Source organism: Sceloporus occidentalis, unplaced genomic scaffold, assembly GCF_023333645.1.
Source record: "Sceloporus occidentalis isolate IW3139 unplaced genomic scaffold, rSceOcc1.0.p SCAF_10, whole genome shotgun sequence".
NCBI lineage: Eukaryota > Metazoa > Chordata > Lepidosauria > Squamata > Phrynosomatidae > Sceloporus > Sceloporus occidentalis.
The window spans coordinates 22,102,765-22,129,931 of record NW_028316990.1 but is presented as its reverse complement, the minus strand read 5'-3'; the positions used below and the strand labels follow the sequence as shown (position 1 = coordinate 22,129,931).

Genomic DNA, 27,167 nt, shown 5'->3' with positions numbered 1-27,167 from the left:
CACCTGTGACAGCAACTCCAGCGCCCAGCTGTGGACATCCCTGGTGCTGGTGGAAGTGACCCTCTCCTCCGCTGCCCATGCTTGGCCACAGGGGTACCTCTATTGGCCACTGGCCCACACTTGCCCAAGGGGCACCTCTATGTGGCAATGTCCTATCAGACCACTCTATGCAGCGTCTTTGTCCTGAGGAAGAGTTTTCCTGCTGGCCCAAACAGCAAAGCCTCCCTCTGTCCAGGAAGAGAGCCTGCCTGGCCTCCTGGGAAGGAACTCCAGAGACTGGAGGGAGCAGCCACACAGAAGGCCTCTCGTCTCCTGAGGATGGTGGGACGGGGAGAAGAAGGGCCTCCCCAAAGACATGGACAGCTGCTCTCTGCTCCTTTGCAGCATTTTTGCAGCCATTGCCCACTTATTCCTTCTTCAGCTGTTTTCCGTGCAAGTCAGCTTTGAAGACTCCAGATCAGAGGAGGGGACAACTTGCTTTGGCACCAACACAAACACACTCACCGGAGGTATAGAAAGACACAGGGCTGGGGGAATGTGGGGGCTGTGATGCAAAGAGATAACTTTTCCAGCTTCTGCCTCCATCGTCTCCCTGGCAGAACAGCTCTTCAGAGAGGATCTCTCTTCTCCCCCAAAGATGTTTGTTTTCTTTTCCAGCATCTCAAAGGCCGAGTCTCTTGAGAAAATAAAGCACACAGGAGGGTTGTAACTTGTGGGATGCTCCCTTTTCATCCAGTAATTTCTGCAAAGTGGCCAGCGGACGTGCCTTGGAAAGTCCACTACCTGGGCAGCGGCAGCCCTCCGTGTGTCTGCATCTGATTAATTCCCTTCCTGCTGTTTTCCATTTTCTGTTTGGAGGGAAAACACACCCAGGCACTGGCCCCATCCACCTGGCATGAAGGAAAAGCAAAACAAGTCTGAGAAGTAAAATAATTCATCAGTTTCCCTGCTCCTTCGGTTCTTCTTCTTCCTCTTCCTCCTCAATGCCCTCCCAGGAGCAAGGCCTGAGCCTCCTCAGCATCGCTTGGCAGCCAGAGAGCCCAGTCGGCCTGGCTTTGGGCCACAGTGGTGGATGGGTCTCCTCCAGAGTCAGACCACTTCCTATTTGCAGAACTGGCACCTGCCTCTTTCTGAGGGAAATGAGATGCTCAGGGTCAGGATCAGCTGGGCCTCTTAGCCTTTGCAAGCAGCCAGGGCTGGGGAGAGAGCAAGGCAATAAACTGGACATTTCCCTGTGCCCTGGTCCTAGGTTTGGTCTTGGTGGCACCTGCCCCCATGCCACCCCTCCAGGCCTCCTGCCCCACTCCATCTCAGCATTCAGGGCAGGAGGAAGGCAGGATCCCAGAGCCAGTCCTTCTAGGCCACGTTTGCCCATGACACCTTGAAGGCCTTTTATAAAAAGGGTATTAAAATATTGCCATTAATTAGCAACTCATTAAATGCCATCTCTCAGGTTCCAGGTGGGATTAAAGAACCATATTAGGGCACGGTGGTTCTCAGAGAGACACAAAGAGAGAGCCCTCCACTCTGGTTGCCTTTCAGGGTGTCCTCCAGGCTGGTTCTCTTCCTTGGCCAGCTGCTGCTCTTTGCCTCCAAGCCCCTTCGGACTGGCGGTGGTGACCTTCAGGCAAACCACCCCAGGGCTGCCTTTCCTGGGGCTTTATGTGATGTGTGCCCTCAGGGCCTTCCAAGGCTACACCCTGTTATTCCCCGCCCCCCCTGGGGCGGTCTCCCATCCAAGTCCCATCCAGGCCTGGCTCTGCTGGCCCTGAACCCAGGCGCTGCAGGGAGAGGAGGGAGGGAGGGAGGGAGGGAGACAGGGGTCTCCAGTGGGCCTTGCGCGACCCCTGGCGGAAGCTCCCGGCCTTGCCTCCACCGCTGTCCAGGTGCTGAAGGCCTCCTCCTCCTCTTGGCCTCTTGCTCTCGGTCGCCCCTCCACCTCCTGCTCTTCCCTGCTGGCCTGGGTGGGGGGCTGCCCTGGGGCTTCTGGGCCAGGACCCGAGGAGGAGGGAGGAAGGGGGGTTTCCCAGAGTTTCAGGCAGGAGCCCCATCCCCGCCTCCTCTCTCCCGGGGTTTCCCATCCAGGGACTCACCTGTCCTGATCAGACTTAGCTTCGTTGCGAGGGCTCACTGCATGTCAGGGCTGCCACAGAGGCCCGCGGGTGGCAGCTGAATGGCACTAGCGGGAGAGGCTGCTTCTGGGCTACCCCCAGACCATCTTCCCTAACCCTAACCGGGAGGGAAAAAGTTTGCCCAGTGTCTGGTCCAGGTCCCAGGCCCAGCTCCCCTTCGCCCAAGGCTCCCTCCGCCTCCCAGTGGGGCATGATGGGCAACGGCGAAGAAATGTGGCTCCCCAGGCCCAGGACAGAGACCATATCCCTTTATGGGGGAAAGGGGAGCGCCACAGAGCCAATGGCGAGAAAATGCTGCCCTGTGGGTTTATTGCAGCCTCTCTTCCAAATCTGGGTGGCAGGGTCTCTCAACATTTATGGCTCCTTTCATTTTGGGTGGCACAGTGGGCATTTCCACTTTAACCCAGGCTTTCTCCTGCTTCTTCTTTATTGCCTGCATTGGATGTTCACATCAATACACGTCCAGGTGGTTTATCCTTTAATTTAATGCAATGAGTCAGTTTGCTAAGTATGAGTGTCCCTCTATGGTTTGCAGTTGCAGAGCTGAGAGAGGCCAGGAGGGCCAACGCCTCCCAAACCCCCAAGGGGTCTGCGGAAGAGGGTCCCACTGCTCTGGGGCAGGCCATCTGGGTGCAGAGGAAGGCCCTGGGGGCAAGAGAGCTCTAGGCTGCGTCCCCGGACAGCCCTTCTGCAGTGGTCATTTTTGGCCAAGTCCCACTGCATTAACCTTGTCCAAAGTCTAAGCAGAGTTGAGGGCCTCCTGAAGCAAAGCTAACAGAACTGATGCTGGACCCTCATTTGAAGCTCCTGGAAAGGTTACAAAAGGTAGACCATCCAAATATAGTGTACTTTCCAGGGAAGACACCAAGGCTAAGAGAAAAGGTATACTTTCTAGTCCCAGAATTCAAAGATACAGCTGTGTTAGTCTGTGGAATCAGTACTTAGAGAGATCTTGTAGCACCTTTGAGAAAGATGTTGGCAGCATGAGCTTTCCTAGACTTGAGCCTCCTTCCAAATGCATCTGAGGCAGTAGACTTAAGTAGTCTATGAAAGCTCATGCTGCCAACTTCTTTCTTTCAGTGAATCTCAAAGGTGCTACAAGATCTCTACTTTCTAGTCCCAGGGCACATTTTGCAGAGAGACTCTGGTCTTGTGTTCCTTCTTGCTAAACCCAAGGGGACCCCTGTTTCCTTTCTATATCAGAAACTGTTAGCTTTGGGGTGGACCTAAGGATAAGATGCCCACCTGGTGCGGGCAAGATGCCTAAGCTCATAAGACAAAACCAAAACCCACACAGAACACACTAAACTACAAAGTACCACTATTTCTCTTTCTCCTCCATCCCCTCCCTCTTTTTTGAGGGGAAAAAACTGGCATGGAAGTGCTATTTTCAAACATTTTATCAACAAGTTTTCAAACAAACAGCTGCAGCATAGAAGCCTGTGCAGAACGCAGCCTCTCCTTCACTTCAAAGCATGTCAAATCTGAATCAAACAGCTTAGCCACCTGTTTCCACTTTGCAAGCAACCAATCTTTGTTCTCCAAGTAACAAAGCTGTTTCCAATTTGAAAGCAGCAAATCAAAGTTTAATTATTTTGTCCTTCAGAGCATCCAACTATCTTTGCACTGAGGGTTTTTTCCCAGAGATGGAGGCCTATCGTTGGCTGGCCGAAAAAGAGGAGAGCAGGCAGACAACTCAAGACCACATTCCTCAGGACAATGGGATTTGTCAGTCTCTAGCTTTCCACTCTCCAAAGGCAAAATGTGCATTTTATCTCCGTGCCCAAATTGGGGCTGTTTTTCTCTCCTCAAGAAAAACGCATTAATTTTAGGGCAAAAGCGTATTGGCTGAAAGCCACCCTCCTGGAAATTTCCAAAGGAAGGCACACCCTCCCTCCCATTCCAAAATAAAAATTGAGGACTCTCTTCCAGGTCAGCATTCTCTGAAGATGCCAGCCACAGATGCCGGTAAAACGCCAGGAAGAAACTCTTCTAGAACATGGCCACAGAGCCCGAAAAACCCACAAAAAGCTATGGATGCCAGCCATAAAAGCCTTCAACTTCACATTTGAAGACCCTTTTTGAGAGAGAGGCACTGAACGAACGACAGGCCGACCTTTCAGTCCTACCTCACACTTTACCAGAGACAGAGAGAAGGGGTCTCTCATGTGCACCCACTTACTCTTCCTTATCCTCTTCTCTCCTCCCTCGTTCTTCCCTTTCCCTCCAAAAGCAACCTTCCACTCCTCCTCTGCCCCTTCCTTCCCAATGTGGATTTGCTCCTCTCACTCCAGCTTCCTCTGTCTTTTCTAACTATATTAGATGTTTATTTCTCCTCACCCACTTTCCTATCAAGTCAGATGAAATTTATGCCACTGATATTTTATTTAGAATTTGGCTCTTCCTGTTCACTTCTCACCCTTCAGTCATTTGCCTGCAATATTATTATTGTATCATTCCCAGCAGTTTTTTCTCCTACATCCTTAAACCCTTTTAAATTAAAATTTTATTTAATTTTTCATCTTCTGATCCTTCTCGTTCTCATTTCTTTGGCAGACATGCCTGTTATTTTTCTAGTTATGTTTGGTGCGTTTCGTGGGGAAAGAAGAAAGTATTAGTACTAGCAGAACTACCCACATTGCTAATATTATTGTAACTGCCATTATCCTCTCCAGGGAAAGGTGATAAACAATGGCTGGTCTCTTCCTTGTCAGCCAGCGTCCCTCTGTGTTTCCCTTGGGCTGAATGCTCTGCCCCAAAAGGGGCTGCGGAGGGGGCTTTTTCTTTTCTCCTTCTCCTTGCACAACCCCTACAGCCTCCGTCTGTCTCTCCTGTGGCTATCCTGCCCTCCTGTATGTTTCATTCACACTCACATGTGCCCAGTGGCCTCATGTGCTGCACATGCATCCCTCTGGCCTCCAACCTGCCTCAAATATGCTCCCTGTGGAGTCAGGTAGTCATATTCCTGGAGACACATCGGTGCCAGGGATCTTGCCTTTGCCAGCTCCGCCAACACCAACATCCCTTCTGCAAGGCCAATGGCATGGATGCCCAATCAAGAGCACCAGCAGCTCTGATGTGCCTCCCTCAGAGGCATTCGTGTGGTTCTCTCTCCACAGCCATGGGACCCCCCCCCCCCACAATGGCCATCCTTCTGGCCCAGTCACCCCCTGCCAGCCCACCACTCTCCCTGCCGCTGCCCACCTGGGCTCCACAGCTGCTGGGCACCCAGCCGCCAACAATATACCTGAGATGGAGGCGAATCCTTCACGGCGAGAGGGACAAGAGCTCTGTTGGTGGAATTTGCTCCCAATCCACTGAAAAATGAGTTTAATTAGTATATTGTTCTATTCCTGCAGTTCAAATGCTGCAGTCAAGAGGGCTTATAATTCCAGTATTTGCAATTTTTAAAAATTAATTTTTAAGTTTGATTTCAATTTAGTTTTTGATTCTTTTTTTAAAGAAAACTGTAACAATTATTTTTCTGTTGCATAGCTATTTCTCACTTTTGCTTAATTACTGATATCCATCTTTATAAGTGCCAGACCTAAGGAAGGAAAGGCCCAGAAATCTGGCATTTTACGCAGGGAAATGTGAAGCCAGGAAAGGCCACCCCAGGAGCTGGCTGTGGGCAAAGGGCTAAGGGTCCCATGGCTACCAGCCAGGCTGGCTATCAGTCACCTCCATCCTCAGAGAGGCCCGCACCTTCCTGCATCCTGGCATCTTTGTCCATTCCTGCCACCTCTGCTCTGCCAGCCTTTGCTCAGCTGGTAAACATGGACCCCATAAATAACGAATGGGGGAGAGAGGGAGGAAGGTCAGGGAGGGGTAACTGGCACAAGGCATCCCTCATTGGCCCTGGCAACGCAGGTGGGTGAGGCTGGTACCAGCCCTCCTTTGCCCAGATCTGGGGGAGACCCACCGGGGCCAACTCTCCTGTTTTCTCAGGAGCTTATTTTGTGGGTCAAGGGGATCCCCGCTGCCTTGCTCATCCCAGAGAGAAAGGGGCCAATTTTCACGTTGGAACACTTTGGGTGCCCTGTGTACCTGTGCAGCGCATGCAGTGGGGGCTCTTCCCTTGGCATTTCCCAGAGCCCATAAGCCCCCCCAAGTGGGCCCCATCTGAAGCTGGAGGAAGGCTGGGGCTGCTGTGGAGAGCCCTTCCCTCTCCTGGCCCCCACAGCAAACAAGGCTCCCAGTCATGTGGATCCTGGCCTCCTCTCCCATCCGAAAGAAATTCAGGACAGCCATGGAGCCCTGGGCCCCATGGAGTGGCCCGTTCTGCAGGCAGGGCACATTCTGGGATGAAGACCCTTCTTCGCGGGGGCAGACCTCCAAGGGGCACGCAGGCAACCGGGGGGCTGGCTCTTCTCTCCCCATCCGTGCATATGCACAGGCTTTGGCCCATCCCAAGGAGCATGAAACGTGCCACTGCTGCCACGTGTTTGTTGAGCGCTGGGCCGTGTGGCCTTGAGATGGTGGTTCTGATCTATTTTTTATAAGGGAGCTGGCCTTCCTCCGACTTTGATGTTCCTCGTCCAGAGGGGCCGTCATCGCCGCAAGGGCCAGCATTGAGATTCAAGCCTTGTAGCTCTTCTCCATCGCTTTGATGCACGCTGGAGTCATTAGCCTTATCATTACTGACGCCCCTGCATCGCATCTAAAATGCGCACGGCTTCTCTTGGCTAATGAGAAGGGGATTCGTGTGGCTCACGCAGGAAGATTCAGCCGCTGTAATTCAATCTGGAACCTTGAAAAGTGAGGTTTTGGACTACAGCTCCCAAAATCCCCCAGATTCGCAGCCGGGTGTTATACTTTTAGAAAGTGATGGCTCTGAGCCCTAACCCTAGCATGGCCCACACTGACCGGCCGCAGGGAAGCCGGGGAATGGGAGCACATGCTGGGCCAGCTGCCTCTGAGATTTTGCTGTTCTCCTGAAGCAAACTTGATTAATTTGCAACCTGATGGCTAAGGAGAAGACATAAGCTGCAGGAAGAGAAGCAGGCCACTCATGGGGAAGGCGTGTGGCCCTCTGGGTCAGCAGAAGAGGGGTCCTGGCTCTCTGTCCCAGGCACTGAAGAGGAACACGAGGAGAACCAGACAGCTGCCTCATCCAGACAGGCCAAGTGGCCTTCCTGGCGCTCCTGGCTGCTTCTTTTCCAAGAATGGTCTTGCAACCAAAGCAAGGCTGGATGAGGGCCAGCCATCTTGTTGGGATGAAGAATGGGGATGATGGTGCCTGGTAAATCATTTTGAAGCTGGAAAACATACAGGTGCACTGAAGGACGAAAAGACTTTATGGAGAGCAACCAAGATTAGCAAAGGGATTCTTGATATTTGGTTCACCAAAGGCGGCAGAGTCTATCAATTTTTATTATTATATACCTGTTGTCCCCCCTCCCCCCCCCCCATTCTGTTGGGAATGTCTCTGCAATTTCAAAGGGCATTACACTTTATGTGTCTCATTTGCTGTACCCAGAAGAATCGCGCTCTCCGGCATTGAAATGTATCTGGAGAGGCCAACGAAGCTTGTCCCTCTGCAGCCTCCCTCCATCGCCAGAGGGTTATCTCTGTGTTTGTGTGGATCTGCCGGCGGTCAAATGTTGGCAGCAAGGGGGGGGGTTACCCACAACCCAAAAGGGGCCATAAGGCTGGACGCCTGCCCTGGCTCACTGAAACTGGTGCAGACCCAGAGGCCAGCTGTGGCTAGTTAGTGCCCCTCCGCCTCTCTGGTAGCCACTGCCTTCTATGGGCAACTGGTCCTGGTTTGGTCTTGCCCATCCCTCCCTGACCCTCATGAAGCCCTGGCCAGTAGGCTGAAGTCTGGCCACAGCCTGGCAAGAGAGCAGGTCCAGCCACAGTGTCCCCCCCACCGGCCCAGTCCAGAAACGGCTAAAGTCTGGCCACAGCCTGGCAAGAGAGCAGGTCCAGCCACAGCGTTCCCCCCCACCAGCCCAGTCCAGAAACGGCTGGCCACGGTGATTGCGTACCTTCTTTATAGGGACACTTTAAAATACGGCTATCAAATTAAAATGCTTTTTTAAAGAGAGAACAGCTGGTTCACAGCTTCAAAGCAAGTTGAGATAAATTAAATAAAGGGGATAATAAAATCCAAGCCTAATTTAATTTGTGGTACATGCAGATGCTGGCAACTCTTTTAAAATAAGCAAAAGACGCCAAAGTCAACAGACCCAGTAACTCTGAGGTGTTTGTTACACAAATGTGATGCCAGGTTGCAAAAGCAAGAGCAATGGAATGCCAGAATAGGTGCATCAGCAGAAAGGAGGCAAAGAGAGTGTGATGCTGCAGCAGAAAAGGCCAACACAGTTCCATGCTGCTGCAGGAACAAAGTACACAAACCCAAAGGGAGACATAGTGCAGCTCTCCTTGGCTGTAGCAAACCTTGGTCTTGGCTGCTCTATAGAGGGCTTCAAAAGGAAGCTAGATGGATCCATGGAGAAGGAGGGAGGGGTCAATGGCTACCAGGCAGGACGGCCACAGATCATACAGAAAACCACAGTGGATGGAGACGGGACCCAGTCTGGGAGAAAGGCAGGAAGGGAGAACGATGACCGCCAGGCTGTCCGGAAACCTTCTCTCCAGCAACGGAGGGAGGGCTGCATTGGAAAGAAAATCTGGCAGAGCCTGCTGGCCAGAAGAGGGTGTTCCAAGGGCTGCAGCCCAGGCTTCCCCCTCCAGCCCAGGAGGTCTGCAGCTCAGGCTGCCTGGCCTCACAGCGAGGCCAAGAGCCCCCTCCAGAAGAGAGAGGGGAGGAGGAAGGGGAGGATGGAGGAGGAAGAGGAGAAGAGAATCACATCTCTCCAAACAACCCCCCAGCCCCTTCCAAATCGCCGTGAATAATGTCACCTTATCTTGGGCAACATTATTCCTTCCCGTAATACCAGAGAAATTATGACAATATGCTGTTCTACATGAAAGTACACAGCTGAGCGATTTGCCCGACCCGACAGCTGCCACTCTCTCCTCCAAGCAGATGGCAGAGATAAAAACACAATGCCGGGAACAGGTTGATAAAGACATCCCGGTCATTACGGGCTCCTCACTGCAGAACGGCTGCCGCAGGGGACGCAACTGAAACGCACACAGCGCCGGCGCCACCAGATTCCACCCCTGTTCTGGAAGATCACTGGGGGCAACCATTAATTCTGCCCATGCCATTCTCCCACATCACCCAGTCATTGCCAGGGAAAGGGGACCAGGAGGAGGAGGGATCAATGAAGTAAGAGACCTTCTGAAGCAGCAGGTTTTTTGTTGGGGGGGTGTCAATGACCAATCTGCCCAGGTGAGGGATGGCCCATAAGGACTGGCGCCATGCAGCCACCATTGTGGGGAGTGGGCACTGGTCACAAGCCCTCAAGCGGTGTGTGTGTGTTTGTGAGTGTGCCCATTTCCAGGACTTGTACATGGATTTAGGGTGCCAGCAGGGTCTCCATGAACACCACTTAGGTTGCTCTCATGGCTTGGAGTCACCCACATTCTTGGATGTGCTCCATTTGGGGACCCTTCATCTCTTTACTTCCTCCAAGGAGCTCATAGTTGTGGACACAGCTCCTTTTCTCCTTAGCGCAACCTCATAATCACAGCCTTGTGAGGTAGGCCAGGGGGAGGACCAGCGAATGGCCCAGTGGGGCTTCACGGCTAAGCTGAGGACTGGAGCCTAGACCCCCCCCCCAAATCCTGGCCCAACATCTGAGCCCGCACTGCCCCCACCTGTGCATGGCCCAATGTGGTATCTATGGCACTGCCCCCCATCCATCCATCCGTCTGCGGCTTCCGCCTCCCTTCACGCATTGCGGTGCTGCTTCCTCTCACTGCTAATTTGCACATCTGGTTATTACTCACCTAGTGCCCGCGATCCTCGCCAGGGGAAGAATTATAAATAAATGTGTACAAACAAACAGATGCTGTCATTTAAAAAATCGATCCATCTAGTAAAAAGGCCCCACTTAGGGCCCGAGCAACGGATGGCTGAGCGTGTGTCAGAAGCGCCTGTGAGGAAAGAGCCCAGCGACCAATCCAGGTGTTTGGGGGGGGCAGTGGGGTGAGGGGGAAAAGGGGGCTGCAGAGAAGGAGCCCACCCCAGCGAAGAAGCAGCCCCCAACACACATGCTGCAAGGTCTTGGTCTCTGGCCCACAAGAGGGAGAGGGAGAAAGTGGGGAGGCACTGGCCAGTTTGGCCCTTTTGCTGGGGGGGCAACATAACAGCCCCCTCCCCACCCCCCCACCCCGAGCACCCAGCAGAGGAGGGGAGCTGTTATTCAGCACGACTGGCTACTGGGCAGTGAGAGGCGCCCCCTTCCTTGCATCCTTCCCTCCCACAGACTCCTCCAAGGCAGCACTATGAGCTGTCAGACACAACAGTGCCACTCAAGAGGCACATCCTGCAACCTTTTGGGGCCCCACCCCACCCCATTGCCGCCCCATTGTGCCAAAACGTAGCAAGACCCCTAATGCTATGCAACCCAGAGGGGAGCCCCTGGCGAAGGAACATGCAAGACCCAGGGAGGGAGAAGTGCCAATGATGTGGTCACCCCACTATTTGGGCCACAAGGGGAGGACCATCTCTCCAAAGGACACCTTGTTGTCTGGGCTCTGCTCCAAAGGCAGCCCCCTCCACACCACATCCCCACGACAAACAGACTCCTAGTGTGCATGCACACATGCGCACACACATGGGGTAGAGAACTGAAGGGTGGAGTTTGCGCCTCTGCTGACTTCTGGGATTTGAAGTGGCAAGCCATCACATTAAGGAGAAAGACGTGTGTCGGTGTCTGATTTTGGCTCTGGTGCCTGGTTCTCTTTGGCATGACCCACAGACGGTGCAACTGTCTCTTCCCAGAGAAAGTCTGTGGGTCTTGCCAAAGGGCACAGAATTTGATGTCAGGAAGGAACCACCTTCCTCACTTCTGTGCCCCTCCAAGTGGAAACTCCCTTCAGCTGCATCCATATCTTCCCTTCCATATTCCAGTCCCACATCTGCCCCACTGCAGGCCCATGAGCTAAGCCCCTTTCGAGGTGCGCATCTCTCCTGAGCATTTACATACCTTCTGAGAGTGTCCTCTAAACCTGGGGCTGCAGAGGTGGCATGTTCCCATTCATGCAATTTCTTGCTCGGTTTTTCAACGATCCTATTTTGGAACAAACCTCAGGAGTCGCCTGCAGTTACACTGCTATCTCAGTTTTGCTTTCCTTTACTGAACATCGCTTGATGGATCTATTCGCCTCTTCATTTATTAATAAGGAAAAGAAATGTTTCTACATACATTTGCTGCCTCCAACAACAAATCAATCTCTGTTCCAGTGTTATTTCCATTCAGCTGCCCTCAAGCCATTCAGAAGCTCAGCATCTACTTCATGCTTTGCGCACTCTGCGACACGCGTGGCTTTTCCTTCGGAAATCATCACAGGCGCACTGTCCGCCTCCCTCATCTCCTGTGATGCGGTCTGCAACGTAATTCAGAAGTAGGACCCACCGTTGCCCCTCTTTACAAGCACACAGACCAAATGCAGGCCTGACCCTGATCTCCTGGACGGCTGACGTGAATCCCGTGGGGAGCAGGAGAGGTGCTCATGCGCACCGAAGTGCCATGTGCTGCTCAGCTAGAGGGAGCCCATAGCAAGGCTGGCAGGAGCAGCCTGGTCTTCCCTCACTGCATTGACCATGACCCCTTGGCAGCCCTGCAGATCCTGAGGCAAGCACTAGCGACCCTCCATCTCTCCTCTCAGCAGCTTCAGGGCCTTTTCCAGCCATCCGTTACTTTCCAAGGCCTTGCATCCAGGATTGCGCCAATTCAGACAACTGTGTTGATCTCTCCGAACTGAGCTTGTAAGGAGCCGGGGACACCCTCCACGAGGCTGACCTGCCCCCAGTCAGGGTTCGCTCTGGGGGCCTTCCAGCCACAGAGAGGAGGCCTCGCCACAGAGCCCCCCTGGGGCAGGGACGTAGCCAAGGGGGGGGTTCTTGGGGTCCGGACCCCCCCTTCCATGAGAAAAATGAATGGTGTGTGCTGCTGCGCCGCTGCACTCAAACCCCATTATAATGGTGGCACTTAGTCTGGACCCCCCCTTCCTAAACTCCTGGCTACGTCCTTGCCTGGGGCTCCCCCAGCGCAGGCCTGAAGGAGAGGAGGCTCCCCCTCGTCCGCGGAAAGGCCTTGCGCATGTCCATGGCAGCTCCCTCCCAGGGGCCTACGAAGATCTCCTTGCGCCAACCAAGGAGGGCGGAGGGGACCCCCTTCCCTTCCTGCGCTGCTCTTTCCAGGAGGAGGCGCCTTGGACGCCTTGGTCTGCCTGGCCCTAGCCCTGGCCCTTCCTGCCCCTGGGCCAGTCTGCAGAGCCACAGCTGAGTCTCCCCAGCAGCAAGATCTCCTCCTCCTCCTCTTCTCGCCTTCCTCTCGGCCGCGGGCTCTCCTCCTTCCTCCCAGGCCTGCCCCTAGGATCCGAAGGCAGCCCCTCCAAGCGCCCCCCATGGCAGCAAGAGACCTACCCACCTTTCCCTGTCCCTGGGAGCGCCTGAGCCAGCCTCGCCACCAGCTGCCAGGAGGAGCACGCATTCACACGTTCGCCCGCACGCGCCCCGAAGGGCGGGAATGCCAACCACGGAGCGGAGACACCTTGCGCATGCGCACTGGCAGGATGAGGCGGAGCAGGCGCACGGCGTGGCGCCCACAGATGTGTGAGCAAGAGAGAAAGAGAGACTCACGCGCAGCGCCGAACTTCCGGGAACAGCCTCCAATGGTCCGTTTCCGAGGAGGAGCCGCCAGCGAGCCTCTATACTTTCCTATCTCTATCCAGGCCAGGCACGGGAGCGGGCCGGGCGCATGCGCACTCCACGTCCCTCCCTCCCTCCCTGTGAGCGCCATGGAGGGCCCTTCGGCCGGCGGAGAGTCCCAGGCAGGCCGAGGCACGCGGGGGCTGCGGCCAGGGAGGAGGGCAGGGCAGGGCAGCGGGGCTCCCAGCGTCCCCTCACCCGCAGCCCCGGCAGCCAGGGCCCGGGAGGATGCTGGGAGCTGCAGTCCCCAGGAGGAGGAGGAGGAGTGGAGATCCCTGCAGCCCTGGACCTGGAGGATGCTGGGAGCTGCAGTCCCCAGGAGGAGGAGGAGTGGAGGTCCTTACAGCCCTGGACCTGGGGGATACTGGGAGCTGCAGTCCCCAGGAGGAGGAGGAGTGGAGGTCCTTGCAGCCCTGGACCTGGAGGATGCTGGGAGCTGCAGTCCCTAGGAGGAGGAGTGGAGGTCCCTGCAGCCCTGGACCTGGGGGATACTGGGAGCTGCAGTCCCCAGGAGGAGGAGGAGTGGAGGTCCTTGCAGCCCTGGACCTGGGGGATACTGGGAGCTGCAGTCCCTAGGAGGAGGAGGAGGAGGAGGAGGAGTGGAGGTCCCTGCAGCCCTGGACCTGGGGGATACTGGGAGCTGCAGTCCCCAGGAGGAGGAGGAGTGGAGGTCCTTGCAGCCCTGGACCTGGAGGATACTGGGAGCTGCTCCATGGGGTGCCGCGGGGGTCCTTCCAGGGTCTCCCTTTCTCCTCCTTCCTTCTTTCCTTCACTGATCCTTTCTTTCATTCCGCACAGGAGGAGGAGGAAGAGGAGGCAGCAGCAGCAGCAGCCATCCCAGTGGAGAAGCGCATCCAGCTCCCTGCCCGGCTGCATTGCATGGTGATGACGGAGGCTCCGATGAGCGGCTATGGGGGTCCCTTTGGGCGCTGCTCCCTTCCTCCCCGGAGGGCCTGACACTGGGCCTGGAGGGGAGCTCTGTGGTGCCCCCCAGCGTCGTTGGGTTGCTCCGTCAGGCGGCGGCACTGCTATTCCGGGCACCTGGGGGCCCACAGCCGGGTCCTGAGTGCGAGGCCTGCCTGGGGTGCAGCCAAGCGGCCTGTGACTTCGCCTGGGAGCAGCTGCAGGTGGGCCCCTGGCACAAGGTGGAGGCGGCCTGGAGGAGGGCCTTCACCTGGGGCTGCCTCTTCCGCGCCCTCTGCCTCTGCCGGGGCCCCAGAGGCTCTCCCCGTGAGGCCCTGCATGCCTGTGACCTGGGCCTGCTCCTGGGGGCGCCTGTCCTGGACAACGCTCTGGGCAAGATGGCCACCATCCTCCAGCGACACCTGAACCTGGACCCCCCAGGGACCCCTCGGCCTCTGACAGTGACCAAAGGGGAGCCCCCCTGCAAGGTACGCCCCGGGCTACTATGTGTGGCGTTCCCCTGAGAGCCCTCTCTCCCAGGAAGGAGGGTAGCAGAGGCTCCCCCTTTTCTGGCCAGGAAGAGAGACAGGGGGGGCTCCTTCCGGAGGTCACAGCCCACCCTCTGCTGCCGAGCGGCTTTGCTGAGGCAAGCTCGTTGGAGGCTGGCTGGCAGTGTGGACACCTGGGACACAGAGAGACCACCAGTCCCCAGGCCCCCTTCCTTGCCAGCCCTTCTCTGCCTGGAGGAAGGCGGCAGGGACTTGTGTGCGGATCGTACCTCGCCAGTCTGTATTGACCATCTGCCACCCAGCTCTTTCCCCAATGGACAAGATGCCAATGTCCTGCACCCAGCACCCACTTGTCATAAGAGTCAGTTCCACAAAAAGCAATGCATTTTTATCTAAGCAGAGAGTGGCATTATGGTCCCAGATCCCCGTCATGAACACTGATGCGGTGATCCCACAGCTGCGCTGCCCGTCGCTGGAGTGCTTCCGAGACCATTACCTGATCCCACAGAAGCCCCTCATCCTGGAGGGGGTCGTGGACCACTGGCCTTGCATGAGGAAGTGGAGGTGAGCAACTTTGGGTGGCCAGGAGGGCCTTTCCGCAGCGCAGCACCAGGGGTTTTGCATGCTGCCTGAGTGAGATCCCTTTGGGAAAGGGAAGGGGAATTCCCCAGCGAGGCTGACGCAGGTGCCGTGGGGGGGGCTGGCTTTCTTGCAGTGTGGCCTACATCCGCCAAATGGCTGGCAGCCGCACTGTCCCTGTTGAGCTGGGCTCTCGCTACACAGATGAGGACTGGTCCCAGACCCTCATGACCATCGGGGAGTTCATCAGCCAATACATCGACAATGAGGTCAGGACCCTCTTTTCACTACCCAAAAAACAGGGTGGCAAAAGGGATTTGTTACTGCGTACGCATCTTTTTCGGTTTTAATCAGAAAGCTTTCAGAGTATGGGACACTATTACTTAAATAATAAAAACAAAAAATATGATACCATTTGTTTGATTCAGGAATGTTCCGTGTTACACAGCTTGCTTTTTCAGGGAGAGTTGGGGGCAGAGGAGTTGCCCTGGACAGTGAGGCCCTGAATTGATTTCGTACAAGAATAAGGCTTCTATTGCTTCCTTGACTCTTCCTTTCAGTTCCCAAACCACACTGGATACCTGGCTCAGCACCAACTCTTTGACCAGGTAAATGGGGGGAGCTCTTGCCCCTTTGGCTTCTGTTTTGCCCACTCACGATTGTGTCTGCTCTGGGAGGTCTTGGGTTTCCCTGGTGGGAAGGGTCATGAGCTGCCTAACAAGGTTCAGTTCAGCAGGGGCAGAAGCGAGGCCTGCCCCTCATTCCTTGGGCTAGAGGGGCCATGCGCTGTGTGCAATCCCTGTTTCCCCAAAGGAAAGACCAAACCTAAAAAGAAATGCTAGGCCAGTGTATGTACAAGAGCCTAGCAGCTGGCAAGGAACACTTTATGGATAGAGAGGACCCCTCTTGGCCTTCCTGTTCTCCCAATGGCTCCTTTGCCAGATCCCGGAGCTGAAGGATGACATTGGCGTCCCCGACTACTGCTGCCTCGGCGAAGGAGACGAAGACGACATTACCGTGAATGCCTGGTTTGGTCCTGCTGGCACCATTTCGCCTCTCCACCATGACCCGCAGCAGAACTTCCTAGTGCAGGTTGGTCCCCACAGCAGCTTTGGGGGGAGGTGGGTATAGCCGGGAGCCCCTGGATCATTCGCAGGAGCAGCGTGGGAGAGGCCCCTTCGTGCCCTGCAGAAGATGGGTCCCTGCGCACAGAGAGACCCCTCTCCCTCAGGCAGAAAACCACCCGCCATACTCATACCTAGGGAGCACCCAGGAAGAGGAGCTGTGGAGCACGCCAGAAATGCCCCTCATGCAAGGCCCCCGGTGCTGCCACTGCCAATGTCCTGGTTTGCAGAAAATGGAAGGGAGGTGTTGGTTTTGACTGCAGAAGAGAGGCAAGAAGCTGAGGCTTCATCCTCAGCAGGAGTCCAAGGGCAGGGATGCTGGACTGGCAATCAGTGAACAAGAGTGCGGCTGGTCAGCCTGACAGGCAGTTTCCCTTTTCTTCCAGGTCATGGGTCGGAAGTACATCCGCCTGTATTCCCGCCAGCAGTCTGACTGGCTGTACCCCCACGAAGGCACTCTCCTCCACAATACCAGCCAGGTGGGTGACCTCAGCAGCCTCCTCCGGCTGTTCCACTCGGCTTGGCCCTGGACTGGCAGCCAGCCAGCCTCTTTCTCCTGCAGATGCAGCAATCACACATTGCCCTCCCTATTAGCTCCTAACAGCAAATCTGGAGGCAAGGTCAAATAGTCCCATCTAAGGGAAAACAAATCACTGCCCTCCATTTTCCTTCTAGGTAAATGTGGAAGACCCCGACTTTGAGAAATTCCCCATGTTCAAGGCAGCAATCTTTCAAGAGTGCATCTTGAGCCCTGGCCAAGTCCTCTTCATCCCAATTGGGCATTGGCACTACATCCGGGCCCTGGACCAGTTTCTCCTTCAGCTTCTGGTGGTCATAGCTATTGCCAGGAGCAGACGGCTTTTCTACTCAGTCACGTAAAGTACGGGGCCAAAAAGGTACTGTCTGGTGGGGCTTGTCGCAGACTATGACACAGCCTTTTGGGACCTGTCGCTATTGGGGGCAATGAGAGGAAAGGTGGGTGATGGTGTCACTCTGTGGGCATTATTCTGAATTTTAACTGGAATAAAACCAAGTGTGAAATCAGTGGGGGGTTTTGTGTTCTGTTCACTTTACCCGTCTTCCAAAATGCATCTGCCTGTATAGAATAGAAAATTACAATCCTTTGATTATTTGTGGAATATTGTATTTGCCCCTGCCATCCAAAAAATTGTTCTCTCAAGGCATCTGTAGGTCCTCCAACGCGATTCTATGGTCATTGTCTCCTGGAAGTTGGGCATTCAGTAGTGCTGAGGGACCCCCAGATATCTAGAAAAGTAAACTCTCAGGTTTGTTTGTTTTTTAATATAAAAAAGGCCTATCTACATTCATGGGTTTTCTCACTTTTTCTGATAACTGCAACAGATGTCGGGGCTGACTAAATTTACTTTGCAGTGGTGCCAGACGCCCAACCCGACACAGATCATTTTGCCAAGGGAGTTGGTGCTTGAAGGAGACCAGCAGGGAAGGCAGTAAGGCCTGCCCTTGGAAGGCGCTCCCTGGGAAGCAGCGTCCCCTGCAGCCCGAGGGCGAGCCACACAGACAGTGAGACGTTGCCTGTAAGCAGCTCTCTCTGTGTGGAGGAACTACAGGAGAGGACTCTCCTTTGCGCACAGAAGGTCCAGGGTCCGATTCCCAGCATCAAGGCCAGGACTGGCTCTATCTGAGAAGAGGAGGGAGCTGGGTGGACCCAGCAGATCAAGGCAGCTGCTTCTACAATAAAATCCACTTTTGCTGAGGGAGTTGGTGCTTGAGGGAGACCAGCAGGGAAGGCAGTAAGGCCTTCTGGCAGAGGCAAAAAGGCAGAGCATTTAAACTTGTTAGTAGTTTATGAACAGAGACAGCAAAATGGCTATCAAGAAAACAAAGCCAGACTTTTATTTCAGGCTTTAGAATTAAGAAACTGTACAGCTATGGTGGTCCCCACTGTCCAGCTGGGCACATAGAAGCTGTCCATCAGTACTTGCCCAGAGGCGGCAGGCCTTTTTATCGCTGCCGCAGGGCTGGAGTAGAAGTCCTTCTGCTCTCCCGCGGGGGGGCCGGGGACGGATGGGATCCCAACAGCCTCAGGTCTGTGGAGGAAACAGAGCCGTGGAGAGCTGGAGTGGGAAGCTTTACTCTTTGGGCAAAAGGAAACACTGCCGACCAAGTCCCTGCTCCAAGCCCAGCCCAGTGAGGAGATGAGGGTCAAGCCAGGAACAAGGAGGTGGAAGAGAGAGAAAGAAAGGAAGAAAGGAAACAGAGAGTGGCAGAAAACAAGCTCTCTCACCTGGAAGCTGCTGAGGCCAAAACTGTTTGCAATGTGGACAGCGAGGTTCTGCTTGTCCGTGGAAGTACTTGGCCAGGCAGGGCAGGTGCATGGCAGTCCCACAGTCCCCACACACTTGGCTCTGGGGGCAGGAAAGGGCCAGACAGTTGGTTGTTTGCTCAACATCCCGCACTGGGTTCCAGGGGCCTCACTGGAATCCTCTGGGTGTGTTTCTGTCTAGGATGTGCTCAGGAAGGGCCAAGAGGGAAGGTGCAGGGGTGGGGTATGGCCCTCAAGTGGGGCCAGAGGAAATGCTGGGGGGGGGAGGGAGCCTGGGAAGAGGAAGGGGCTGACGTCTCCCACCTGCTTTCAAGTGGGGAGTGTGTGTGCGAAGAGGCCGCAACAGGTGAACCGCCACAGCCGGTTCCATACCAAGGGCCCCATTTTCCTTGCCCTTTCTTCCTCATACCCCCCCCCCGCCCATCTGACCTGAATGGAGAGGCTGTGGCAGATGTGGCACTTGCGGGCGGATTCTGGGTAATGGGAGAGGATGTACTGCTCCAGTTCCAGGATGCTGCGGACGGTCAGCGTGTATTCCCCCTCTCTCTGTGGGAAAGTGGAGCCACGATGTCAGCACTGGCTCCGCAGCGGAAGGAGCCACAAAGACCCAAGGGGCTGCCTGCTGCTTTACCTCCTGAAGCCACTTGCCCTGCACCAGGCTCTGCAGCACCTGCTCTGCCTCCGTCTTCCTCATCTTCTTTGGCTTCACCTGGTCAGCCAAGTTCAGGATGGCGGTGGAGGGGGCAAAGCCGCTTTCGGAGGAGAGGATCAGGTCCAGCTGCGGGAGGGAAGCCCCTCCCTGTCAGACCCCTTCGCCTCCAGCAAGGACCTCCTGAGCCCCCTCTGGCCGCAGCCGGCAAGGCCCATGGCAGGGATGATGGGAGCTGCAGTCCAGCAGGGTCCCTGCGGCCACTTCCCTCCTGCTGACCTCCAGCCCCGCCAGGAGGGCCCCTCCCACGGGCCCAGGGCCGCCTCCCCTGCTGCCTCTCGGGGCAGCCAGGCTCACCGTCTTCTTGAAGAGCTCCAGTTCGCTCTCGGAGTAGTCGCTGGCCAGTTTGGTGACTTCGTTCTCCGCCAGGTTCACCTGGAAGGAGCAGCGAGGGGGCCCTCAGGGAGGCCTTCCGGGGCCCTTCCCCTTCGGGCCTTGCCTGCCTCTCCGCCGCCGGACTCACCATCGCGTAGAAGGCGCGGCCGTCCTCCTCCGCCAGGCCCTTCCGGATCTCCATGGACAAGGGCTGCAGCCGGGCGTTCAGGGCCGCCACGAACTCGTCCAGCCTCTCGGGGGCGCAGTGCACTGCGGGCGGCAGAGAGGGAGGCGGTCATGGCGGAGGAGGGGAGCGGGGTCCCGCTTCGCTTCCCTTCCCTTCCCTCCTCTCCGGGGGACTGACCGCGGTGCCTCTCGCAGCAACGGCGGAGGATCCCTCGCGCCAGTCCGGCCTCGACCGCCCCGAGGGCCAGCAGCGCCTGCGCGAACTGCCGGTGGGCCTCCGTCAGCGAAGGATACGGCGCCGCCATCGCCCTCCTCCTGCTCCTCCTCTTCCGCCGGAAGGAGCCTCAGGGGCGTGGCCTCTCCTGCCTGGCCCCGCCTCTTCCGCTTCCTGGGCAAACAGGGAAAGAGGGCGCGGCCCTTCGGGGGATCGGAGCGATGGCGTTTCGGCGCCGCTCTCTGCCGCCGGGGCCCGCGCTTCTCCTGTTCCCGCTCCTCTTCGCTCTCCGCCCGGCGGCGGCGGCGCCCGGTGGCTCCCCTTCCCCGCTTCCGGCTTCCCTTGGTCCCCTTCCCTCCCTCCCTCCGTCTCCCTCCTCCGGCGGCCTCTCGCCCTTCTGCCACACGGACTTCGCCTCCGTCCTGCAATGCTCCTGGGAGACCGGGCCCGAGGTCTCCGCCCGCGACTGCGCCACCGACTTCCGTCTCCGACACAGCGCCCACGGCGGTGGCGCCCCTCCTCGGTACAAAGAAGCCGCGCCCCCGGCCCTCCCAGCGGCCCTCCCGACTCTCTCCCTCTCTCCCCGCAGGCAACCCCCGGAGGATGAAGAGGAGGCCGCCCCCTGCGGCCCCGAAGAGCCCGAGGAGGCCGGGTCCCCCGGGCGGTGCTCGTGCGCCTTCCGCTCGGACGTCTTCCGCCTGGTCCAGTTCCGCCTGGCGCTGGAGCGGAGGGAGGCCGGGGGCCGATGGAGGACCGTCTGGAGCCGCTCCCTGGAGCCCGAGGGCGCAGGTAGGCCCCTCCCGGCGGAGGGCGAGAGCGGGCCCCAGGGGCTTCCCTGCCGAGGGACTGACAGCCCTCTCCTCTGGTCCTTGGCAGTGAAGCCCCGGGCGCCGGTCAACCTGACGGCCGAGAAGACGGACCGCTCCTTCGTCCTCTCCTGGCGCTGGGACTACCCTCCGGAGAGCTACCTGTGGGAGGCCAAGGCCGAGTACCAGGTGGCCTTCTGGCCCAAAGGCCAAGAGGGGCAGGTAGGAGCCCTTCCCTTCCCTGGGAAGAAGAGCGCAGGCAGCGGCCACAGGGGCCTCTGGGGCAGGAGGCTGCCTGGGTGCCCTGCTCTTTCAAGGGGAGAGCCATAAGGAGAGCAGCCTATCGGTGCAGGCAGGGAGCAGGGCTTCCCCAAGGCCCTCCGCTTCACTCCTCTGGAGCACCCTCTTCGGCCAAGAGGAGGCCGATGGTGGCCAGCCGCAGGGGAGCTGGCAAGGCAGCTGGAGCCCGTTTCTCTCTTTCAAGGTAATAAGCACCACATCATCCACGGCCAGCTATGAAATCTTTGGGGACCGCCTGCTGCCGGCATCTGACTATGTGGCCAAAGTGCGGTTCAGATTGGAAGTGTGGGGGAACCTCTGGAGCAAGTGGAGCGCCCCCCTCGAATGGCACAACGGTGAGCCTCCCAGCTGCTCATGGTGGCTGGCATTGCCCAGGCCAGAGGAAGGGATGGCTCCACGCTTGGGCTTCAGGGCTGCGCTGCTCAGTTTGGCCGCCCCACAAAATGCCGCGTCTGTGAACCCACAAGCCTCCAAGAGACACCCCCCAACCTCTTTGCACTTCTTGCCCAATGGGTTCACATAGAAGTGGGGGAAGAATGGATATTGCGCACTAGCAGGCACCCTTTTCCCAGGCGTGGGTCTTAGTAGAAGGTGGCAAAGAAGTTGCTCAGCGCTCCCCCATGTGCTTCTCCTTCAGAGCTTATTTTGGAACTTGGGGGTGGGAGGACAGCCTCTCCCTTAAAACAATTATGACATTCTCCGGGGAAGTGCCCACCTGGGCAGGGTTGGCAGATGGGGCCCCCGGGGTTTGTGAAGAGAACTGGGCTGCACTCATGAGCCCTGCCTTGCCTTCTTCCCTTTCTTCTCAGCTGGAGACTGTAAGCTCCTCTGGGCAGGGGCTTACTCTCTTCTCTTGTGTTCCCATTGCCAGTGGGAGCCTCTTAGCAATTGGGGTGGGGGACTCCATGTCTCTACTGAACTGGTGGGCAGGAGACTTTGTTACGTGTAATTGGGGGGGGGTCTTCCTTTCCAGAGTTCGGAGAGGAGCCCTGGAAGCTGACACTCTGGTCTTGCATCCCGATTGTGGCTGTGCTTTTAACCTGTTACCTGTCCATCACCAGGTGAGTCTCATGGGCTGCAAACCTTTATCTGTAAGCAGCAGGCCTGGGCGGCCCAGAGAGAGGGCTCCATCTCCATTTGCAAAGGGCAAGTGGGGCAGGATTCATGCTCTGGCTGCCAGGTGCGACGGGCAAGTTTCCCAGCAGCAGGGCCAGTCCAGGCAGCCTCCTGGCGTGTGTGAGGAGGAGGCCTTCCTGAGAGCAGATGGCGTGAGCCTGTCTTGCATTGCAGGGTGAAGAGAGACTGGTGGGACCAGATCCCAAGCCCCGCCAAGAGCAAGATGGCCCAGAGCATGATGATGGTAGGAGCTGTGGAGAGTGGGGGACAGCGGTGGTTCCTTTGGGTTGGGAAGAGGGGGGCAATTCCATCCTAAAACGCCTCTGTGCATTTTTCAGTTTCCTGTTGTGAGGAAGATTCCCTGCAAAGCGAGAACCTTCCTGCTGGGGTCAAGCCAAGGGTAAGTGCCTCTGCAACACAGGTCTCTGGTGGGTAGTTTGTCAGTCTGGAGCCATTACTGCCTGTGACCCTTTGCCATGTGTGGGGGGAGATCATCCCCAAATGCTGCACTATGCAAATTTGATAATGGGATGAGACAAAGGAAGGGTCCAGTGGGTAAATTGAGGCAGACAGAGCTCCTGCCCACTTGGGCCCTGTATTTCACACAAACATGCAGAATGATACTTGAGCTGTGTGCATGTGTCTTTCTCCGTTTTCTCCCCAAAATAGGGATGGCAAGGACTCTCTGAGCAAAACCGCTGCTGCCACTGTCTTCGTTCCCTCTGTGCTGCAGGAGATGGTCCCTGGCAGTGGAGGGAACCCTGGGCCAAAACCAGAGATCTTCCTCACACCAGAAGTGGCAGTGGTTGAATGCCCACTGGTGATCTGCAGCCGTGCAGCTGAGGCCAAACCTGAGTGCTGGAAGGAGGAAGCTGAGGAGGAACAGATTCTGCGCCAAGACATGGTGGCCTGTCTCTTCCAGGACCTTCTCAATGGAGAATTCAGCACTGGAGATGCCAGGGTCCTCGAGGCGCCGGCTGCTGGAGGTTGGGGGGATCTGGGAAACTCTGGAGGCCTGGCTCTGGGGAGACCCCCAGGTGCCCCCGACTTTCCTCCAGGGGCCTCTTCCGAATCCGGCTACCAAAGCTCTGGTGGCACAGAGGCTGTGCTTCCTCCTCCGCTGGAGAACCCCACTAGGCCTGAGTGCGATTCGGGTCAGGATTGCACCTCCCCTTCGCTGGACACACTCAACTACAGGTCCATCAGCAGCCTGGTGACCCAGCCAGTGGCTACCTCCAGCCATGTGGAGGATCCACCTTACAGCAGCCAAGCCCAGCCATGCAGCCCTCCACCTGAGCTCCAGGACACCCTCCCGGCAAGTCCAGGCACCCTGTGGCTCTCCGCGGCAGCTCCTACTTTGGCCCCTCAGCAAGGGGGAAGCCCAGGACTCCCCACTTGGGTGGTCCCAGGAAAGCTGGAGGGCTTTTCTTGCCACGCAGCCTCTCTCTTGTCCGGCTACCACTCCTTCACTTCTGCCCTTCAGGACCGCAGCCCAGCCCAGGAGGGTGACAGCTACAGGCCCCTCCTCAGCCTTCTCAGGAGCAATGATGGTGGCCCCTTCCCCCTTGAAGGGAGCCTAGGGACAGAGGGTCCAGCCTGGCCAGAGGACCCCTGCCACCCCAGGCCAGGCCTAAGTGGCGCTGCTGGTGGGGGGAGGGAGAGCTAGCCTTGGACTTGAGGGGGGCTAAGTGGAGCTGGAGGCTGCCCTCCTCTTCCATTACCTCTATTTCCACTAGACCAAAGTTGCTCCAGCCATTCTCTCTTGTTTCCTGCCTGAATGCCTCATGGCAACTGGGGACGGGAGGCCTATATTGAGGTGGGGGAAATTGGAGTACGCAGAGGAATGCAGCTCCCACCCTCCCCTGCAGTGGCTTCCAACATTTCCTATACCCCCCCCAACTTGCCACCTTCTGGCTGGGGGGGGGGGAGGATAGAGCAGCATCCAGGTCCGAAGCCCCCACCCGGTTGGGGAACGGTCACCCTTTGTTTCAAGAGCATTAAAGCGTTGTTTTTCTCCTCCAGACAGCATGCCTCCTCCTTGCTTGCAGCACCTCTGCCACAAACGAAAATGCCTATGTTCCCCACCCACCCGCTGTGCGCATGTACTTAAGCTGGGGAAAGCCCCTCTCAGTGATTATGGGTTTCCCAGAAGGAGCAGCCTCCCGAGACGCGGGGGGGGGTTCTCAGGAACCCAATGCCCACAAAAAAGGGAGGGGCATGGCTGCTGATTCGCCTACTTGCTGTATGTTTTCTTACAAGCAGTGAAAATGCATAATGGCGACACCACCAACTAAAGCAGAAAAATGAATATTCAACATGGAGAAATGTAAGGTACTGTACTTAGGGCAGAAAAATGAAATGCACAGATATAGGATGGGGGACATCTGACTGAATGAGATACTTATACGTGTGAAAGGGATCTAGGACTCAACAGTGCGATGTGGCAGCTAAAAAGGCCAATGCAATTTTAGGCTGCATCAATAAAAGTATAGTGTGTATCAAGTGCTGCTCTACTCTGCTTTGGTCAGGCCCCACCTGGAATATTTTTTCCAGTTCTGGGCAAAATAATTCAAAAAAATCATTGAGGAACTGGAGCCATGTGTCCAAAGGAGGGCAACTAAAATGGTGAAGGGCCTGGAAACCACGAAGCCCTATGAGGAATGACTGAGGGAGCTGGAGATGTTTAGTCTGGAGAAGAAAAGGTTAAGAGGTGATAAGACAGCCCTGTTTAAATTCTTGAAGGGATGTTATATTGAGGGAACAAGCTTGTTTTCTGATGCTCCAGAGAATAGGACCCAGTGGAGCAATAGATGCAAGCTCAACATTAGGGGGAACTTCCTGAGAGTAACACTCCTTCCTTGGAGATTTTGGTGGAGTCTCCTTCCTTGGGGGTCTTTAAACAGAGGCTGGATGGCCATCTGTTGGGATGCTTTGAGATTTCCTGCATGGCAGAAGGGGGTTGGACTGGGTGGCCCTTGTAGTCTCTTCCAACGCTATGATGCCGTGTGTGAGTGCCTGTTGATTTGGGTGGGAGGCCTCAGCCCACCCTTCAGTGACACTCAAATGGGCATGGGGGGTCCCTTCTTGGCTGAGACAGGCAGCAGTGAGGGGCACTGCCTGTTCCTGCCCTCTCTGCCAGCAAGGCCCACAGGAACTGGAGTGAGCTGAACCCTGGGGTCCTCCTCCGAGACCCTCCATGACCTGGAGGCAGCCTCCCTCCCGGGCTCATGGTGGCCCCAGATGCCTCAGGACTGGGGGGAGCTGGACAGTCTAATTAACAAATTGTAAGTTGCTCTGATAGCCTTGGCTGAAGAGCGGGGTATAAATAAATGTATTATTATTATTAGCCCCCCTACACATAGCCTATGGTGGGGGATGCTGGGAATCATGACACAGAAGTGCCACTCCACCACCCCACATGGCCCACCACGCACTGCTTTTCAGGATGCATGGGGGACACGGGTTCCTAGGGGAAGTGCCCCCCCCCCCCCAGCATGGGCTTGTCTGGGAGCTGCAGCCCCGCTGCCTCAGTGGGTGGAATGCCTGGTCCTCTCTCCTTAAAAAGGGCCCCTGGGCAGAAGGAACCACAGTCCCAGCTGGCCTCTGAGACCCATGGCAGCTCCATGGCTAACGCTGACCGGCCCTTAGCCAGTCAACCTGCAGCCCCCTTCCCACCCGCGTATTCTGAGGAGCCATGGGGAGAGGCCTGGGCCCTCTTCGCAGCCCCTCCCCCCCCACATCCTCCTGACCACATCCTCCTCCTCTTGCTACTGCTGCCAGTTAGCAGGCAGGTGGTTGACGTCAGCCCCAGTGTAGCGGAGAGCAGAGTTTGGTTATTACTCACCGCGGGCTCCTTACTTCGGAGGCAGAGGAGGAAGAGAAAGAAGGCCTGTGGGGCCACACAGACAAGTGACCTGGAGGAGAAGGAGGGAGAAGACGGTAATGGTGGGGGGCATCAGCCAGGGGCAGCCTTCTGCTGGTGGTCCTTGGGGCAGGGATGGAGTTAGCCATGGGGAGACACAGGGCTGTACCCAAGGCAGGAGGAGGGCACAAATGTGGCCCGTGGCTGGTGGGCTCAAAGGAAGACAGGGTCTGGCAGCTTGGTCTTCCCAGCAGCAACCCCCCTCCCTGGTCAGTTGGTCAGTGGGACTCTTGAAAGGGGGGCTAAAGGGCCAGGCAGGAGGGGGGAGAGGACCACCTGGCAGCCACCTCACTATTTGGCACAGATTGATCTCCTCTGCCGCACCTTGAAAGAGGCCAAAGCCCCCTGCATTGCTGGTGGTGGCACAGGAAAAGTCACAGCTTCCCTGCCCCTGGAGAGGCAGGTGCTACTTCCTCTCTCTCTGACATCCCCCCTCCCCAGTGAGTCTTTTCTGGCCTCTTTAGACACCAGCATTCAAATTTCCCATCTGGTCATAAACACATCCAAATGCTGCTACTGAATTTTGTCCGCTCTCTGCCTTTCTTAGAAATTCTGAGTCGTTTTTGAAGATCAAGTCAACCAACAATGGGCAATACATTTTAAAAAGTCCTTAAGACTACAGTCCTAAGCATGCTTGTTAGAGAGGAAGCCCTACTGAGTTCACTAAGACTTACTTCTGAGTAAATGTTCCGGGAAGAGTCTGTCGTATTTCTTGTTTTCCTGGGCAATTCATATTTTTTTTAAAAACAATGGCTGCTGGTCCCAACCCCTTGAATCAGTGTCTCTTAGATGCAGCATTTAGCAGCTGATTCAGTGGGTCTGCTCTGTTTGGACAAAGCCCTTCCACTTATGCTGCACATCACCTGTACTGTACACAGAGGCCACAGCTACAAAACAGGGGGGGGAAAGCACATTAATCAATTGCCAGCAAATACCTCCTTCCTTCCTTCCTTCCTTCCTTGCCATCAAGCCACAGCCACGCACCACTTCCTGGGGCGCAGGTCCTGGCCCCCTCCTCAACCGACATCTCAGGAGGGTCCCCAGGGAAAGGGGAGGGAGCCACACCTGGGCAGCCCTTCTTCCAAAAAACAGCTGTCCAGGGGTCCAACCAAGGAACAGCAGCCGAATCAGAGGGAGGGAAGGAATCAGATAAGAAAAATCAGCAATGTATTTATAGTATCGGTCTAAGGATATTAATTTTCTGGTTCTCTTCAGAATGATAAAACTGTTTGAAAAAGAAAAACGGAACAATCTG

General features: G+C 56.3%; 3 protein-coding genes across 8 annotated transcripts; 2 read left to right on the top strand and 1 right to left on the bottom strand.

Annotated features, from left to right (window-relative positions):
* Positions 1-12,998: 12,998 nt before the first annotated feature.
* On the top strand, positions 12,999-17,083 carry LOC149306155 (bifunctional peptidase and arginyl-hydroxylase JMJD5-like). The gene is made up of 8 exons (XM_089540060.1): positions 12,999-13,056; positions 13,723-14,315; positions 14,737-14,900; positions 15,052-15,184; positions 15,476-15,523; positions 15,858-16,007; positions 16,426-16,518; positions 16,715-17,083. Exons 1-8 carry the CDS (start codon positions 13,014-13,016, stop codon positions 16,916-16,918), a joined length of 1,428 nt encoding a protein of 475 aa, XP_089396186.1. The 5' UTR covers positions 12,999-13,013; the 3' UTR covers positions 16,919-17,083.
* An 810-nt stretch (positions 17,084-17,893) lies between these two features.
* Positions 17,894-19,910, bottom strand: NSMCE1 (NSE1 component of SMC5/6 complex). Of its 6 annotated transcripts, XM_089539565.1 has the most exons (7): positions 19,733-19,906; positions 19,517-19,638; positions 19,351-19,428; positions 18,976-19,122; positions 18,774-18,890; positions 18,306-18,426; positions 17,894-18,108 (listed from the first exon to the last, which is right to left on the bottom strand). In XM_089539565.1, exons 1-7 carry the CDS (start codon positions 19,857-19,859, stop codon positions 18,023-18,025), a joined length of 798 nt encoding a protein of 265 aa, XP_089395691.1. In that variant the 5' UTR covers positions 19,860-19,906; the 3' UTR covers positions 17,894-18,022. The 6 variants fall into 6 exon arrangements, with proteins under 6 accessions (XP_089395691.1, XP_089395693.1, XP_089395694.1 ...); XM_089539567.1 differs by lacking the exon at positions 18,774-18,890 and having other exon boundaries at positions 19,733-19,907; XM_089539568.1 differs by lacking the exon at positions 18,976-19,122 and having other exon boundaries at positions 19,733-19,907.
* On the top strand, positions 19,742-24,013 carry IL4R (interleukin 4 receptor). The gene is made up of 7 exons (XM_089539562.1): positions 19,742-20,557; positions 20,645-20,796; positions 21,059-21,209; positions 21,848-21,935; positions 22,165-22,234; positions 22,329-22,390; positions 22,660-24,013. Exons 1-7 carry the CDS (start codon positions 19,990-19,992, stop codon positions 23,654-23,656), a joined length of 2,088 nt encoding a protein of 695 aa, XP_089395688.1. The 5' UTR covers positions 19,742-19,989; the 3' UTR covers positions 23,657-24,013.
* Positions 24,014-27,167: the final 3,154 nt, after the last annotated feature.